We start from the raw sequence: 17,571 nt of genomic DNA, 5'->3' as shown, positions 1-17,571 counted from the left end.
TCCCTTATTTTTTCAGTGAGTGTTGCTTTCAAAAGAACTTCAGCCTTATCTCTGTGACCTGATGACAATAGTGTCTCTCTGCACACATCTCTGACAGCACAGAGATGGGCGTCCGTGTGGAGTGGGGGTGAAGGAGGATGTCCACCAACTGGTGTGTTGTGGGGAGGGTCATCAGGAGGCCCTGGTGCTGGTGTAGAGAAGGAGATGAGACCTGTGTGGACCCCGATCCCCGCTGGCTGGGGACTTCGTCCTCCCCTCCATCCCCAGAGGACTTGACACAGTGCTGCGCATCAGCAGCTATTTGCTTCTTAGAGCTGATCCCTGATCCCCTTAGCCAGCTAATGCTTCTCCGTGAAAGAGCAGTCCTTTGTCCTGTGTGGGCCCTGTCACTCTTTCAAACAATGAAGTCCTATCCCCCTCAAGGAAACTTCCTTGCAGTGGCCTTGCCACCCCAACACCCACAGCTCTGACACAGCATCCCCAGGACACCTAACCTTGTCGCCTTTGGTACTATGGACACAGCCAGGGTAATCATTCTGTGACTCAGCATCCTTAGGGCCATATTTTGTTGCAGGCCAGCCAAGCTCTGGGCTCTGAGGACATCAGGGAGCCCGACTGATTGCACTTGGCTGCTCCCAGTAGTTGGCTGTAGGTGGGAGCCCTTGGCATCTCTTTGCTGGCAACTAGGTGTGTGTTTGCTACAGTGGGACCTGAGGGCTCCGAGCCCTGGGAGTGGGAGGGTCGTGGTTGGGGTGCCAGTGCCCGCTCCAGGCCTCAGCTCATGTCCTCATCTCTCCCTCTGCAGCTCGTCTCCAATGTCCTCATTTTCTCCTGCACCAACATCGTGGGTGTGTGCACCCACTACCCGGCTGAGGTATCGCAGAGACAGGCCTTCCAGGAGACCCGGGAGTGCATCCAGGCGCGGCTCCACTCGCAGCGGGAGAACCAGCAGCAGGTGGGTGAGGCCCTCCTGCCCCGCATGGCTGCCCAGCTGCTGCCTGCCCGCCAGCGATGCTGAGGGCAGCTGTCCAGCCCCTCCTGGGCGGGGGCCCAGGCCGTGGGGGATGTTTCCTCTGGAGGGTGCCCAGCGTTCTTGGCTCTGTGGGAATGTTCTCAAGAAGCTTTGGAGAATGAGCTTTGGGCTCAAGCTTTGGGCTGAGAGTGCCTCCTCAGCCTCCTTGTGGTTTGCACTCAAACCAAGCACCCAGGCCCTGGGAGGCAGGAAGCAGCCTTCCCTCCTGTCCCCAGGGCTGATGAGCTGGGTGATGAGAGCATCAGCATTCCCTCCTGGGATGAAGGTGCTCCCTGGGGAGGGGGAGGGAGGAGGAGAGAAGCTGTCGGCCCCATGATGCCCTCACTAGGCACTTACTGTGTGCTGAGTTCTGGGGTCTGGTTAGTTCGAGAAAGGAAGACGACCATGTCTCACCCTAAACCTCAGCCTCAGGACTCCAGGGCTAGGAAGCAGGTCACTCATTCGGGCCACAGACTCGGGGGCTTCTCTCCATGAGCCCCAGGCAGAGGGACCTGCCCCGCTGTGCCCCTCTGGCTGAGGGTGGGGTGGGGACTGAGGACTTGTCAGGGTTCCCTGCCTAGCATCCTGGGGGCGTCCTGTTCGGGGTTCAGATCTGGCCAGGTCGCCCCTGTGTCTTCTCGTGTGTGTGAACTGGATAGAAGCTTGGAACTCTGAGGCTGCACAGGGTACACTGCTCCCAAACAGCAGGCCTGGAGGGAGACCTGGGGGCAGGAAGCAGGCAGGCCGGCCAGGTACTGGGGCTCCCACTGGGCTGGGACTCATCCTGGCTCTCAGAGGTAAGGTCACTACCCAGGCCGGAGGGGCCTCGCTCTATTCTTAGGCTGGCGGCCCCCCACAGCCTGCCCAGACGCTGGCGGAGTTCTGTTCTGTGTGCGCACCGTGTCAGGCGGGTGTAAACATGGAAGGTCCGCCTTTGATCGTGAGGACAGGGAGCCAGAGGCCTGGCCAGCAGCGCAGGAGTCACGCGCGCCCTCCTGCCTGGGTGCTCCACGGGCCCCCCACGAGCTCAGTCCCCACGAGTGCAGCGTTCATCACAGGGTGAGGCACCCCTCTGCCTCTGTCTGGGTTCAGTCTAGGGACTTACAGTGACCTGGCTGGTGACATTCAGACAGCTGAGCCAGGGGGCAGAGTTCCGCGGTGTCTCTCCAGGCCCCCCACCCCCAGTCATCGCCTGCCCCCCCTTCCCTTCCAGCCCTGAGCTTGGCCGCTGTGCCTGGCCAGGCCCCCAGCTCAGGCTGTCCCAGCTGAGGCCTGGCCTTCCCATGCGTTCTGTTGGTCCCATCTAGGCTCCCGGCCCAGCTCTGCAATGAAACTCATTCCCAGGGGTGTCCCTGAGTCTTCCCACTGTCTCTTCTTGACACGGCTACCTCACTTCTGCACCCTGCTCACCCCCAAGCCCCTGTCTGCCTCAAAAGCCCCTTCTCTCATGCCCGTATCAGGCCCCAGCATCACTTACCTGAGATCAGGATACCTTCCCGCCCCTTCTGGGTTAGGGAGTGCCTCCCACCCCCCTGCCCTCCCACTCCTGGACCTTACCATTTTGCAGTAAAATTAGCATTTATAGCATTTACAGTTCATCACAGTTTACTTGTGCTGGCCCTGGCCAGGCTGGACATTCCAGCAAATCCACAGGGATCTTGGTTGGGGGGAGGGGAATATGTTCACCATACCATGTTTCAGGTCAGGGAGGGGAGGCCTGCTTCCAGAGGACAGGCACTCCTCACCCAGCCACGGCCCAGAGTCCGGCCTCCTCTGCCCTCTGCAGAAAGGGGTGCTCTTAGATCCGAGGATGCTCCTCAGTGCCACCTGATGAGGGGATCCAACACTGTTCCCCACCCATCCCCTGCCCACTCCTCCTGGTCCTCAGTCCCAGAACTAGTTGGAAATGTAGGAAGGTCTCTCAGGAATCGAAAAAATTTGTTGCACACTTTCTCGCAGTCATCCTATATTTCCACAGAATTGTCCTTTCATTTGTATTTTTATCACCAGTAGCTGTTTATGGAGAGTTCAGTGAATAAGAGATGGCCTGTAATGGCCGTGTCCACTGATGGAGGTCCTGACCAGAGGTCAGGCTGGTCCACAGAGAGCACCATTCCTCACTAGTTTACCAGAGCTTCCTGAGCATAAGACTGTCTGCTCTAAGCCCAACAAGACACATTCCCACCCTCAGGAGGCCCCAGTGACAGGCTGAAATGCAGAGTAATGGGGGACTCTACAGGAAGGCCCAGGGTGGCAAGGGAGGCTGGCAGCTGGAGCCAGGACCCTCCTTCTCGGAAGGGGGTGAGCCCAAGGAAGGGTAGCAGCATGTGTGAGAATGGTGATTCTAGCTGAGGAGCAAGGCCTTGACCTTGGTGACCCGGAGTGCCATGGGCAAAGGCAGGGGACTTGAGAAGAGCCACCGGGAGGGTGAGTGTGGTGTGGGCATGATGTCAGTGCTGGTGGCAAGGTATCAGGCGGGCAGCTGAAGACCTGGGGACCTGGCCCAGGGAGTGGCTTGGGAGGTGACCAGCGGAGGTACTGGTGGAAGCCTTGCTCCCTGAGGCCAGGAGTGAGCAGGAGGAGGACAGAGGTGGGGCAGGAAGGAGGGAGGGGAACTACACAGGTGCAGGAGCAGAAGTCTTAGGGCCTTGGGAAGGAGTGGCCAGCTTCCGATGCTGGGGGATGGGAGGGAAGATGAAAGGGCTGCGGGCAGCCAGGAGGAAAGGCTTCAGATGAGAGGATTCGTGAGTGAGCCTGGCAGAGCGTCTGGCATGGGGAGGGGGCTGCAGAGAATACAGGTGGAGGCTGCATACCCTGGGGGCAGCTGAACCTCTCGGAGCAGGCAGGGCCCAGAGAACTTAGAGAGGAGGCCACATCCAGACTCCATCAAGGGCTGACGTGACCCTCCCCCACTTCCCACGGTGGCCCTGGCTCTTCTCCCTGCTTCCCTCCAAATTCCCCTTCAGCTGATCTTAATTTCCCAGTTTCTCAAGTCAGGGAGCTTTCCCATCCTCCTGGGCCAGCATCCCGTGAAAATGGAGCGCGTCATCCTCCAGTCCCCACGAAGCCTTCTGTGACCACCCCACTTCTCCCTAGCCTCAGACAGGTACCCCTGCTCAGTGCCCCATAGGACCTGTAATGCAAGAGACTGGGAATTTGTGAAGGGGAACCTGGCCTGTCTTCTTCACAGTTATCACTCCTGGCACCCAGCATGATGCCTGGAACATGGTCAGTTTGCAGTGAATATTTGATGACTGAATTAATCTAATCTAAAGCTCCAGCAACCCTACCCCCATTTATATAAGCAACTGGAGGCTCAGAGAAGTTCACTTCTTTGCCCAAGGTCTCTGACCCAAGGTGCTTAGTATTACAGGCTCACCAGGAGTGCTTTTCCCCATGTAACCGAAGAACCAGGAGGTGTCCCAGGGAGATGGGGGCCAGGTGGCCCTGAGGCATGTCTCTGCCCCCAGCATGTACAAGTGTTAGCCCCCTGCATTTGAGGAGAGCCTGAGGAGTTTTCCAGGGCCCTGCAGTCGGGACACAGGTGTGAAGGAGTGAAGCCTGGGGAGGCGAAGGGACTGCCAAGTTGGGGAGAGGCTATGATGAAAGCATCTGCTTCCCCTCCAGGAGCGGCTCCTGCTGTCTGTCCTTCCCCGTCACGTCGCCATGGAGATGAAAGCAGACATCAATGCCAAACAGGAGGATATGATGTTCCATAAGATTTACATCCAGAAACATGACAACGTGAGGTAGGGGCGAGGCTGGGGGGCGAGGGCAGGGTGGGAAGACTGAGTCCCATAGGAGATGGCATGTCCCTTCCCTTCACTGCAAGAGGGCACAGCCCAACCAGGAGGTCTGGTGGCTTTGGAATGTGTGTTGTCTGGGGCACCCCAGCCCTGCCCCTCTGTTAAGTGAATTAGTACTGTGGGGAGGAGGTGAGGCTGCAGGAAGGAGGAGAAAGGAGAAAACACCACCACCAGCTGTTGGAGAAACCCCTAGCCTGACAAGGGAGGCAGAAAGCACAGACTTGGGACCTCAGTGTCACCATCATCATCTCAATCTCCACCAGCATCCAGCATCTCTGGCAACCTCCATGCCTTCTAAGCCAGTGTGTGCCAGGCACTGCGCCAGGCGTTATCCACCTCATTGCTAATCCTGTCAGGAGACTGACAACCCTGCAGGGTGGGGACCCTTATCAGCATCCTCTGTTTAGAGAATGAGCTCAGAGTGGCTGAGACCCTTGCCCAAGGTCACTTGGCAGGGAGCGATAGAGCAGGGTGCACCGAGATCACCCCTCCCCGCCAAAGCCCATGTTCCTTTTACTGCCTGCTTGCTGCTTCCCTAGACAGAAGCGTTAACAGCAGGGACATGCAAACAGATGTAGATTAATAGAGTGCAAAATCTGCTTTTGCGTTCCACGGGGACATGAAGTGATACAGTGGCCTTCATCCAGCATGGCTTCCTGGAGAGTCCGCTAATCCTCCCATATGCCCAGAAAAGGAGCTGCTGTGTTTGCCTTTGGGCGGGTTCTTCCCTCCCTGCGTGAGTTTTCCTAGGAGTCCTTGAAAGCTGACACAAAGACAACCTTCTGGAGCTTTGGGCTGAATTTTCAATAAAGGGGTTAAATAAAATAATTAAACCATTGTGCATGGATAAACACACAAACACACACTAATATGTATCCATAGAGTCAGATGAGGCTGATGGTGGGATGGGGAGTAGGCATGTGTTGTCCTGTGGAGTGGGCAGAACTGCGCAGTTCCCAGTGTGCCCCAAGACTCCCGGTGTGTCCTCCATCCACCTCCCAAAACAGATCTGAAGCCTTTGGAAAGAAAAAGTACATGCAGACCATATTTGTCCTCAGTTTTCAAAGTATCTCACCCCCTCTGACGCCCATCCACACTTCACCTTCAGGCAGGGAGATCATGGCCAGCGGCAGCCTTGGACTCTCAGGGAAGAAAGCCACCCTGGCTGAGTCTCCACGCCCAGGAGGTGTCCTGAGGGGCTGTGGGCTCAGGTGTGCTCCATTCAACATGATGGTGGGGTCCAGGCCTCGAAAGGTGGTGCTGATTTGAGGGTTTCTCTGCTCATCTGCTCATACCTGCCTCTGTCCTCATGTGGTAGGGTAATCACTAACAACAGCTAATACCTATATAGAGTTTTCATTAACCCAAGCACTGTTCTAAGCACTTTTGTATATTCACTTAATCCCCACAACAAATATAAGATGTTGGTACTATTATTTTCTCCTTTTAACAGGTGAATAAACAGGCACAGAGATGAACTTGTCCAAGATCCATAACTGTTAAGTGAGGGAATTGCCCCCAGAAAGCTTTTTGATATTGAAGTTTCCACCTGGCCCAACTACTAGACAGATGTTTTTTATCTGCCCAGCAGGAGGGGTTTGTATAATGGTTCTGTGGGAAGGAGGCCTGGGGAGCCCTCAGGAGGGAGGGTACTCGGAGAAGAGGAGGAGAGAAGTTTGGCCAGAGGAGAGGTTTTCCACTTGCGTGTGTGTGACTGAGGAGCCAGGGGGACCTTTCCTGCCTGATGGCTACCCCTCAAATGTGGGGGTCCCCACCTTAGGCCAGGTAAAGAAACAGCCTTCACTCTCAGAACAAGTCCCAGAGAACAAGAACCCAAGGTTCAGGGGGTAGGGGGTAACCCACCAAGCCTTCCAACACATACAAACCCCTGAGCTCCTCTGGAACTTTCTCTCTTGGTCCTGTCTTCACCACCCCACTGGTCCCAGCATGGCTCTGTTCCAGGCAGAGCAGGGACAAAGGGTGCTTTTCTTGACTCCTCTTAGCACAGCAGAGCGTTCAGCAGATTTACTAACCTGTAAAGTGGAACACAAAGGAAATCCAGAAAATTCTCTGCCCAGAAACAGTCTGGATTCAAGGCACAAAGTCTCAGCCTAGGCTGGCCTGGCTGCCGTGGCTTTCACACCTGGCCACCTCTGCATCTCTGCCCAGCACTTTGCCCGCTCACCCCTCTGTCCTCCCACATGGCGGGGCAGCGTCTCACTTCCCACCCCTCTGTTGCTGGCTCTTGGGCCCCCAGCCCTCCAGCAAAGGTTTTGGTCAGGGAGGCTGACTCAGGCCTCTTCCACAGGGACTGCCCCATGGAGTGGCCCACCCTCTGAGGAGCACCCCCGCCCCCTCCACTCCCACAGAGGCCGTGACTCTGGGTCAATGCAGGAGTCACGGAGTGGCGAGAGCATCTGCATGGCAAGAATCAAAATCAGACCCCAGCCACACGGGGGGTGGTGTCTCTTCTAGAATGCACTCAGGATCAATGACAGCAATCAGGAAAGAGATGAAAGGAGAGAAAAGCTAAGAGGCCATCATTTTCACGGGGACAGACATAAGTCTGGCTCTGAAATTGCCGGGGCCAGGGGTGGCTGGTACACATCAGAGGCCAGCCGCAAGCAATCATATGCAAATATCCCACTGGCCCCCTTCCCTGTTTCAGCAGCCGCTGCCCAGTGCAGCTTTTGGGGGAAACACGTTGCTTGCTCTGTTTGGCCTCTGGTTTGGGGCTGAACCTTTGCCTTCAGTTAGGGGTTGAGTAGTAGGTGGAGGAATGACTTTATGGTGTAGGAATGCATGTTGGGGCTTGGCTTATGGTCCAGTGATTGGCCCTAGGGCCTGGACTAGGCTGCCCTTCATGTCATTCCAGCCTTGCTATGACCAGGGCAAGTTATCAGCATTGAGACACTCTGAACCTCAGTTTCCTCCTCTGTGTAGTAGGACAGAATGGTTGTTAAAGAGTAAATGAAATAATACGAGGAAAGCGCTTAGCACACTCTCTGGCACAGAGTGAGTGTTCAGTAATTGGGAGCAGCTATTATTGTTGTTTCTGTTATTATTATGATTATGATCACACTCCTATCAACAGAGAACGGTCTGGGGATTCTGGAGCTGGAGTGGAAAGGTGATAAGTCACATTCATCAATTCTCTGTGGAGTTGTAATATTTAGAGAGGGCGATGACACGCTGTTCTCTAACCCCACCAAGAGCAAGGCCACAAGAATAAATAAATCAACTGTGCAGTGTGACAGTTTGGGCCTGGATCTAAGGGAGGGAAGAGACTAATGGGTGGCTGGAGAGTTTGGCCCTGGCAGAGAAGGGTGACAGATGGGCGCCCATCACTTTCCATGGCCTCATTCTCCCTTGGGCCTGAGGAGGATCCTTTTATCGCATCCAATTCCTGGGTTTCTGGGGAGGCCTGTTGGATGCGCTGGTCCTGTGGATTGAGGCTGGTCAGAGGCCACGGAACCCTCAAGACCCCCGTGGAGTCCCCAGATGCTTCTCACCTCTGATGTATGGTAACAGGTGGAGATATCTCTGCCACTCTTGCTGGACAGGTCATTTGGGGCTGGGGCCATGGCTGGGTTCAGACCTGTGGCTTCAGAGCCCTCCTGCTGCAGCCACAGTGCCAGGGTCAGTGGAGGGCCATGCTGTCCTCACTCCTGGGACAAGGGCCTCCAGATCATGCCAGTGGAGGCTGCTCATGCCTGGGAGCTCCTAGTGCTCTGCTTTAGGAGGAGGAGATGGAGACTGGAGGAAGAGGCACCTAGAGGAGGTACCACTTGGGGAAGAAGAATGAGGGGGCTGATGCAGGAGAGCCGGGGTGCAGCCGGGTTACCTTTGCCAAGAGGTCACTGTTGTGGAGGAAGAAGAGCATCTGTGTTGAGCAGGCTAGTTCATAACACCCCTGCCCCTTAGGAGCTGTGGGGACTTGGGCAGGTCACTGAGTCTCAGCCTCAGTTTCTTCATCTGTGACATGGGAATGGTGATGTCCACCCACTCATCCATTCAGCAGAGGTTTCATCTCTATCTCCTCGCTGGGAACCGCTGACTGTGCTCTCAGACACTCAGCTAGAGGCAGGAGCCATGGTGGGAACTGAGGGGGACTCTGGCTCTGTCATCAGGAAGCTCCCCTTCTGTTTGGGAGGACACACAAACAATAGAGAGTGAACTGGAGACATAACACACGGGGAGTGAAGCTACTGAGCTGACACACGGACTCTGCCTTCTGGCAGAGTACAATGCTAGACAACCCACCTCTCAGCCACTGAGGAGCAGAGTCTGTAAGAGGGGGCCTGGGACTTTGCAAGGGTGCTGGGAGGGTAGAGGAGGTGCAGGGTGTAAAGCCCTGGGCCCTGGAATGGGCTGCAGAATGTCTGCCCTGCAGAGGCAGAGCAGGCTCCAGTGTGTGGAAGAGGGTGTTAGCTCACTGGCTTGAATGAGAGCCTCATTCTCAGGGACCCAGGAGCCCCGTGGGGCTGGAGTTGGGGGTCCTGGCAGAGGGTTGCTGACCCAGGGTGGGGGTGGAAGTGAGTAACACCTCCTCACTATGCAGTGGGGGTGTAGCAGGATCTGGGGAGGGCTGCTCTTACCTCAGCCCTCCCCACTCCCTTTCCTTCTCTCCCCGTCTATCCCCAACCTCCCCCTTTTAAGGTTATCGTCTCCTCTCCCATCTCCTTCAAGGACTTGGCTGCATCCCCAGGTCACTCTGGCGTCTGGCTCCACTACGGCATGGTTCTGAATTATAATGACCACGAGACAATGTCTGTGATGCTCAGATACCCATGGGTGGACTGTACACCCTGTGGGCAGGGAGGGGAAATGTTTACTTCCCCAAGTCCCTAGCCAGTGGACAGACAGAAGTGTGGTCTACAAACATACAGGTTTCCTGTCTCCAATCTGATATTAAGAAAAGTATTCTTTCTTGTAATGTGCATGCGTGTGTGCTAAATCACCTCAGTCATGTCTGACTCTGCAACGCTATGGACTGTAGCCCGCCAATCTCCTCTGTTCATGGGATTCTTCAGACAAGAATACTGGAGTGGGTTGCCATGCCCTCCTCCAGGTGATCTTCCCAACCCAAGGATTGAACCCACATCTCTTGCATCTCCTGCATTGGTAGACAGGTTCTTTACCACCATTGCCACCTGGGAAGCCCTTTTCTTGTCATACTTCCTATCAACTATAGATACAAGGGGCTTTATTTTATCATCTCATTCCTGCCACAAACATTTTTTGAGCTGCTACTCTGTGCCAGGCATGACTCAGAGTAGATGGAAAAGACATTGTGTTGCCCCTTAGAGAATGTCCAGCCCTCGCCAGTGAGGTAAGGCGGAGCCGGATGCTATGGGTTGATGACCAGTCTGGTCCCTGGCGTTGAGTCTTTTCTTTTAATTAATCAATCAATTGATTATTTTAGTTGTGGTAAAATATGCACAGTATACAATTTACCGTTTTAACCATTTTAAGGGTACAGTTCAGTGGCATTAAGTACATTCACATTGTTGTGTCAGCCATCAGCCCATGCCTCTCCAGAAGTTCTTTCCTCTTGCAGAACTGAAACTCTGTACTCATTAAATACTAACTCCTCATTCCTGCCCTTCCCCCAGCCCCTGATAACCACCATCCCACTTTCTACGAATTTGTCTATTTCTAGGTACCACATTTAAACAGAATTATGCAGTGTTGGTCCTTTTGTGTCTGGCTTATTTCACTTAATGTCCTTAAGGTTCATCCATGTTGTAGACTATATCATGTTTTCCTTTGTTTTTTAAGGCTGAATACCATTCCGTTGTATGTTTTTACCACATTGTGTTTTTCCATGCATCCATTGATGGACTCTTGGGTTGCATCCACCTCTTGGCTACTGTGAATAGTGCTGCTATGAACATGGGTGTACAAATATCTCCTTGAGTCCCTGCTTTCAATATTTTTGGGTATACACCTAGAAGTGAGATTGCTATTTCATATGGTAATTCTATTTCTTTTTAAAAAATTGTATTTATTTAATTTTGGCTGTGCTGGGTCTTCGTTGCTGTGTGGGCTTTCTCTAGTTGCGGTGAGCAGGGCCGACTTAGTTGTGGTGCATGGGCTTCCAATGCAGTAGCTTCTCTCATTGCAGAGCACCACAAGGGTACTTGGGCTCAGTAGTCATAGCGCACAGGCTTAGTTGCCTCACCACATGTGTGTTCCTCCCAGACCAGGGATCGAACCTGTGTCCCCTGCACTGGCAGTCAAATGCTTAACTGGACCACCAGGGAAATCTCAGTAATTCTGTTTCTAACTTTTTCAAGAACCATACTGTTTTCCATAGTGGTTCACGATTTTACCTTTGCACCAACAGTGCACAAAGGTTCCAATTTCTTCACATCCTTGCCTGGGATTGGGTCTTGACAACAGACCTAAGTTTGTCCTGGGGCATAGAATGGGTATCAGTGGGGAGTGGAACCAGCACCTCTCTGCCTCTCAAAATGGGGGGCCCTGGAGGAAACTGGAAGACAGAGAAGTCAGGGTGCAGAGTCACTGGCCAGTGAGACAGGTCAGGCTGCCTTTGAAACAGCTGAGATCAGTTGTGCTTTGTGATTCCGATTCTAATAAGAATTCAGACACAAGAAGGCTGATTCTGGGCAGAGCGAGTCAAAGAGGACATCGTGAAGATGAAAGGGTTAGAGTTAGGGCCTAAAAGAAGAATGTGATTTACTTTCCATCTTTTAAAAATTAACATTTTTATTATACAAAGGACATATGTTCTTTGTAGGAAAATTGGAAAATAAAAGCAGCATGAGAGGTAAATAAAAAGCACCCGTCTTGACACCCCTGAGAGGTCCTGACTGTGCTCTGTCCTGGCGCAGGGCCCCTCCCTTTAGGAAGCGTCCCCCCAGCTCTCCCTAAACTCTGGAAACAGAAGGCCTGCAGCTGCTGTGGGCTTCACTGTCTGGGGAGGGAGAAAGGCTTGGGGGCAGAAGCAAGAGCAAGGGACTGGCGGGTGGAGCTGAGGTCTGCCCGAGACCCTGAGGTCAGCAGTGGGGATCCCAGGACATACCTTGATCCCAGCCGCCCTGGACCCAGTCCTAGTAGTCAGGCTTGTCTTAGGACCCACACTTTCTGAAGGCAGAGGTCCCATCTGTGGGAACAGAGAGGGCACGGCCATCCCAGAGCAGCTTCTCCCCATAGGTGGGTGTGTGCTGACACCCAGTGCGCTCAGGTCGTCTGCTTGGCCTTCCCCCTTTGCCCTCCCAGCCTGCATAGTCAGACGGTCCTCTGGCTGCTCCGTATTCTGACGCCCCACTTTAATTGTTCTCCACTGCCCCTCAGGAAATGCCCAGTCATCTGGTGCCCATTCTCAGCCAAGCGTTGATAAGACCACACTTGATTGTGCTGCTCACCTAGGGCCTGAGGGTGGCCCATCACCCCCTCCCTTATCTTACAAGCGGCATGGAGCCGGGTGGCTCTTTGGGTTACAGGGCTTGGAGCAAATGGAGAGACACTGAGGGGGCATCCCTCTCCATCTAGAAGAGACCCCTGGCCTGTGGCTGGGCCTCCCCAGGCTGCACACTCAGGGCCTGCAGGGCACTGCCTGCCCTGCTTCCCGAGAACCTTCTGCCTCCCCTGGGCCCACCACCCCAGGATTTGGGCTGAGACCTGGCTGTGCTCCTTTCCCAACCCCCACCCCATGACCTCTGTTTCCCCAGGCTCCCCCTCCTCCTGGGCTCACCAGGACAGATGGTTTGTTTCTTGGCATTTCTCAAGTTCCCTCTCTGCGCCAGATGGGGAACGCTGGAGCTCAGAGGGGTGGGCCCTCCGGCTGCTGCCAGCCCAGACACCCCCCTCCCCGCTTCCCCCACTCCTGGCTGCTCAGATATGCTGTGGGATGCGGTTTCAGCATAGGAATAGGATCAGATGCCGGCAGCTCCATCAAGTCCTAGGGTCTGCTGGCAGCAAGAGGGAACAAGAGAGAGGAAACACGCTTAACCAAAAATGCGCATGGTAAGGCTTCGAGGAAGGGCCTGTTGTGGTAGTTGGGATGAAAGGCCTGCTCACTCTTGCCCCTGGAGTAGAAGGCAGGCTACTTGAGTGATGGATGGCATGCAGTTAGGGAGGAGCGCACAGCCGGGGTGGGCCTGCCCAGCTTCTGCGCGCACCAGCCACGAGGGCCTGGTCGCGTTGCCAAGACAAGCTCTCAAGTGGGAGCTAATGGATGAATTAGTGCCTTAGTGCAAGTCTGGGCCCCGCGCTGTTGTAAAATGGCCTTTGGAACCACTGAGGAGCAGATCGGGAAATCTTGGCCAGCAGAATATACAGCCTGCCATTGGGTAAACCTCATAAACCAGAGGAGTCTCCAGAAGTGACAGACACTAAGCAGATTCATCCCCCCCACCCCAAGGCAGCAGAGGAGTGTGACTTCCCCTCTGACAGGAGGTGGGGGGGATCATGGGGTGGGGGGTAGCATTTCCATCTATGTGGAGGACCGGTTGCAGGGCTCGGGCTTGGGACCATTCCAAGCTTCCATGCCAGTTACAAGTCTTGCTTTGAGCCACCTCCTGCCTGGCTGCTGGTCACTGTCACTCCGTGTGAAGGAAGGGAGCAGGCCACTGCCCCTCCCTGATTCCTCAGCAGCTGTTGCAGGAACTTCTTTAATGGAAGAGTAGATCCCAGCAGGCTGGAGGGAGGGTCAGACTTCCCAAGGCACCATCCCCATGGATGTTGTTTCTGATGTCCCCTAGCATAGACCAGGAAGCTGCCTGGCCTCCTCTGTAACTATTACACCATTTATTCTATTGACACACTGCTGAGTGTCAATGGGGTGACAGGCCGAGAGTTCCCCAGGCTCGTGTCTCAGATGACGTGCTTGGGACCCCAACAGGCCCAGTGTGATAGAAGGACAAGCTACTGGAGTTACTGAGCCTGCTTCTTCCTTGCTTTAAATTATAACTAATCTCTTCTTTTCAACAAATATATATTAGACACTGTGTAGGTTGAATTGTGTTCTCCTAAAAGATGGTGGCTCAAATGGTAAAGAGTCTGTGGGCAAATGCAGGAAACCCAGGTTCAATCCCTAGATTGGGAAGATCCCCTGGAGAAGGGAATGTCTACCCACTCCAGTTGTCTTGACTGGAGAATCCCATGAATAGAGGAGCCTGGTGGGCTGCAGACCGTGGGGTAACAAAGAGTCAGATACGACTAATTGACTAACACTGAAAGATACATAGTCCTGACCTGTGAATGTGAACTGAGTTGGAAATAGGGTCTTTGCAGTGAAGTCAAGTTAAGATGAGGGCATGCTGGAGGGGGTGGACCCCTGATCCAATATATGTGGTGCCCTTATAAGCAGAGCAAAATGTCATGCAGACACAGATACACATGGAGAACTCCTTCTGCAGGGAGAGGCAGAGACTGGAGTGACACAGTTGCAAGCCAAGGAGTACAGGGATTGACATCCACTCCTGCAAGGTAGAGAGGCAAGGAAGTATTCTATCCAGAGTCTCAGAGAGAGCATGGCTCTACTGACACCTTGACTTCAGGTTTCTCACCTTTAGACTTCTAGCCTCCTGCCTGCTGGACAGAACTGAGAAAAGAAATGTCTGTTGTCTTAAACCACCCAGTTTGTTGTTCTTTGTTATAGCAGCCCTAGGAAGCTAACACAGGCGCCTGCCATGTGCTGGGTATTGTGCTGGGTGTGTGAGTGTGTGGAACTGGGCTGGACAGAGCAGAGGGCACGGTGGATGTGACCTGTCCTCATTCACACAGTCATTTCAAATTTCACTGAGCAGTTCCTCTGTCTGCCAGACGTTGTACTAGGGGCCAGGATGTGGCGCTAAATGAAATAGACCAAAACTCCTCCTTCAAAGGCTTTACATTCTAGTGGAGAGAAACAGACAGAAGCGTGATAATAAATAACAACAGCAAGAATAGCTAATAGGTTAAGTGGTAAAAATGCAGTGGAGACAGATACAGAAGGGAAGGGAGATAGACGTATGGGAGGGGTTGTAGATTTAAGCAGGGTGGTGGAAGCCTTGAGAACGTGTCATTTAAACTAGTACAGTGGTTCTTAACCCTGGCTACATATAGAATCACCAGGGAAGATTACAATGAAACAGAACAAAAACAATCAATAGCAGAGCCCTGTCCCAGACCGATGAAGTCAGAGTCTCTTGGGATGTGGTGGGACTTCTCCATAGAAAAGCGCCCAGAGGATTCTGATGGACACCAGGTCTGAGAACCATCAGGTTAGTGAATGAGAGCTACATTGGAGAAAGGAGTTCTCCAAAGCCCAGCCAGGTGCCTGTGGAGGAGACTGGTGGCAGGCCTGCCTGTATCCATATGCGGCAGGCAGAAGCCCACCTGGCTCAATGGCTGGGAGAGCTCAGGCAGCTGTGGGCTGAGGATGCAGTGAAGCGAGACCCCCTGAGTCTGGTCCACACATGTCTGCCTCGTGCTTGTCCTCCTCCCCTCTCCTCCTGAGCCTGGTGCTGTGGGTTACCCTGCCCAGCAGCAATCCTGCCTCTACCAGGCTGTTCAGTTGCTCAGTCGTGTCTGACTCTGCAACCCGATGGACAGCAGCACAGCAGGCTTCCCTATCCTTCACCATCTCCCGGAGCTTGCTCAAACTCACGTCCATTGAGTCCATGATGCCATTTAACCATCTCATCCTCCGTCGTCCCCTTCTCCTCCTGGCTTCAATCTTTCCCAGCATCAGGGTCTTTTCCAATGTTGGCTCTTCACAGCAGGTGGCCAAAGTATTAGAGCTTCAGCCTTAGCATCAGTCCTTCCATTGAATATTCAGGGTGATTTCCTTTAGGATTGACTGGTTTGATTTCCTTACTGTCCAAGGGATTCTCAAGAGTCTTCTCCAGCACCACAAGTCGAAATTATCAATTCTTTGACACTCAGCCTTCTTTATGGTCCAGCTCTCACATCTGTACATGAATACTGGAAAAACCACAGCTTGGACTATATGGACCTTTGTCGGCAAAGTGATGTCTCTGCTTTTTAATACACTGTCTAGGTTGGTCATAGCCTTTCCTCCTAGGAGCTCAGTTGGGAATTATTTTTCCTTCCCACCATGGCAGAGACTAATCAACCCCCAAAGTCGGGCTTCTTCTGTGTAGCTTGGGCTCCAGTGTGGAACAGCCCGTGGGCCTGGTGTCTGCCAGCTTTGAAGTCAAAACACTGATGCTTATAAAGGTGTTCCTTGACTGAGCAGTTGATCTTGACTCCAACTTCCCCTGGCTTTGATTTCTTGAAAGTTAAAGAAGAATTTCCAGAACAGCTATATAACGGTTCTTTCACATAGACTGGGAGAGACCTTTCCCTTTTCCTGGGTGGGGTGGGGCTGCCGGAGAGGCTGAGAGCCAGGGAGGTGGCTGGTGGGCCGAATTGTGGTCAGCACTTACGTAAGGAGCCGGGATCATCATCAGTGTGGATTTCCAGGTGCCAGGCATCAGAGCCTCATGGGGACTCCGAGCCCCTGCCCTGCGGCTGCCCTCTGGAGCTGCTGGACTGATTCCTGAGTCCTGTGGGCTCACCCACAGTCTCTCCACTCCTCTCCCTCCTTACCTTCTCTTCCTTCCCCTTCATTTGTCGCCTCTCGAACCAGCTCCCCCAGGTCTGCCACCCTCTTTGCCTTTCCTTCTGAACTTGTCTGCTGGTCTCCACTGGGATCAGAGTGGCTGGTGGAGCCGGGAAGCTGGGAGGCAGCACTGAGCTCCAGCCCAGGGGCTGCCTTCTCACACTCTTCTTGTACTTGCCTGGCCCAAGCCCCAGGAGGCGCTCCCGCTTCCCATCGTGTAAACTGGTGCCCAGCGTGTCCCCTTGTGATGGAGTCCTGCACTTGCCCACCTGTGGCAGCCCACACCCACCCCTCCACCTCCCTCCATCCCATATACAGTGCCAGACCAGAGCATTATGCTTTTACTCACTTAAGATGACGGTGGGGTCAATAGACAGTGTAATGTTTATTGGCTTAACACCTGGCCTGTGGAGCCAGGTTCCTGTGTGGCCTTGGGCAGCTGACTTGACCTCTCTCTGTGTTAGTTTTTTTACCTATAAAAGGATTCCTACCTCATGGGGTGGTTATGAGGCTTAAATGAGTTAATACACGTAAAAGGTTTAGTACAGTGTCCAACTGTTTTAAGACCTGTGTTATTATCCAGGTACGATGAGGCTGACAGATCAGGAGGCAGCCGCCATTGAAGAGAGTTTGTTACTCACAGGTCCCGAGAAGAGAGGGTGCACTGTGCCTTGTGGGGGGAGCACTCGGGGATACACAGGGGTCCGTCAGGAGGTAGAGTGAGGAGAAACGTGGGCAAAACCTCTGCTGTGGTTTCTGCAGGAATGAACAGGAAAGGGAGAGTCAGCAGGCTTCTGATTGTCTAGTTTTAGAATAATGTTGGCGGGCTCTGGGGCACAGGACTGTCCCATGTCACCTGGCATCTGTCCCTGGGGTGATGAGGGCAGGGGAGTGATGGCCCAGGTGTGAGGACCTGACTGGGGTGGGAGGCTCTGGACTCTAAGGCAAGTGGTTAACCATCTCTAGCACCTGACTGGCCTGGGAGGGGCAGGCTCCCCAGGTCAGCAAGGCCCCAGATGTCAGACAGCAGAATGAAAAGACATGCTTCATGCACAAACACACAGTATCCAAATAAAATGACAAGATACATTTAGTTCTACATTCTGGTGTGAAGTGAGACTGTCGGTCTGGAGCCTCGAGAGCCGCATGGATCAGAGAAAAGAGCACAGGCCGTGGGG

General features: G+C 53.7%; 1 protein-coding gene across 1 annotated transcript in view; it reads left to right on the top strand.

The window, feature by feature from the left end:
• ADCY5 (adenylate cyclase 5) overlaps nucleotides 1-17,571 on the top strand; it is a 158,102-nt gene that overhangs the window by 89,632 nt on the left and 50,899 nt on the right. Inside the window, exons 2-3 of the mRNA XM_043473156.1 lie at nucleotides 806-955; nucleotides 4,640-4,761. Of these exons, the coding sequence (XP_043329091.1) occupies nucleotides 806-955; nucleotides 4,640-4,761 (272 nt within the window). The remainder of the gene's footprint in view (nucleotides 1-805; nucleotides 956-4,639; nucleotides 4,762-17,571) is intronic.

This window comes from Cervus canadensis, chromosome 7, assembly GCF_019320065.1.
Source record: "Cervus canadensis isolate Bull #8, Minnesota chromosome 7, ASM1932006v1, whole genome shotgun sequence".
NCBI lineage: Eukaryota > Metazoa > Chordata > Mammalia > Artiodactyla > Cervidae > Cervus > Cervus canadensis.
The sequence above is the reverse complement of the archived record's forward strand: the minus strand, read 5'-3'. Positions and strand labels throughout refer to the sequence as shown.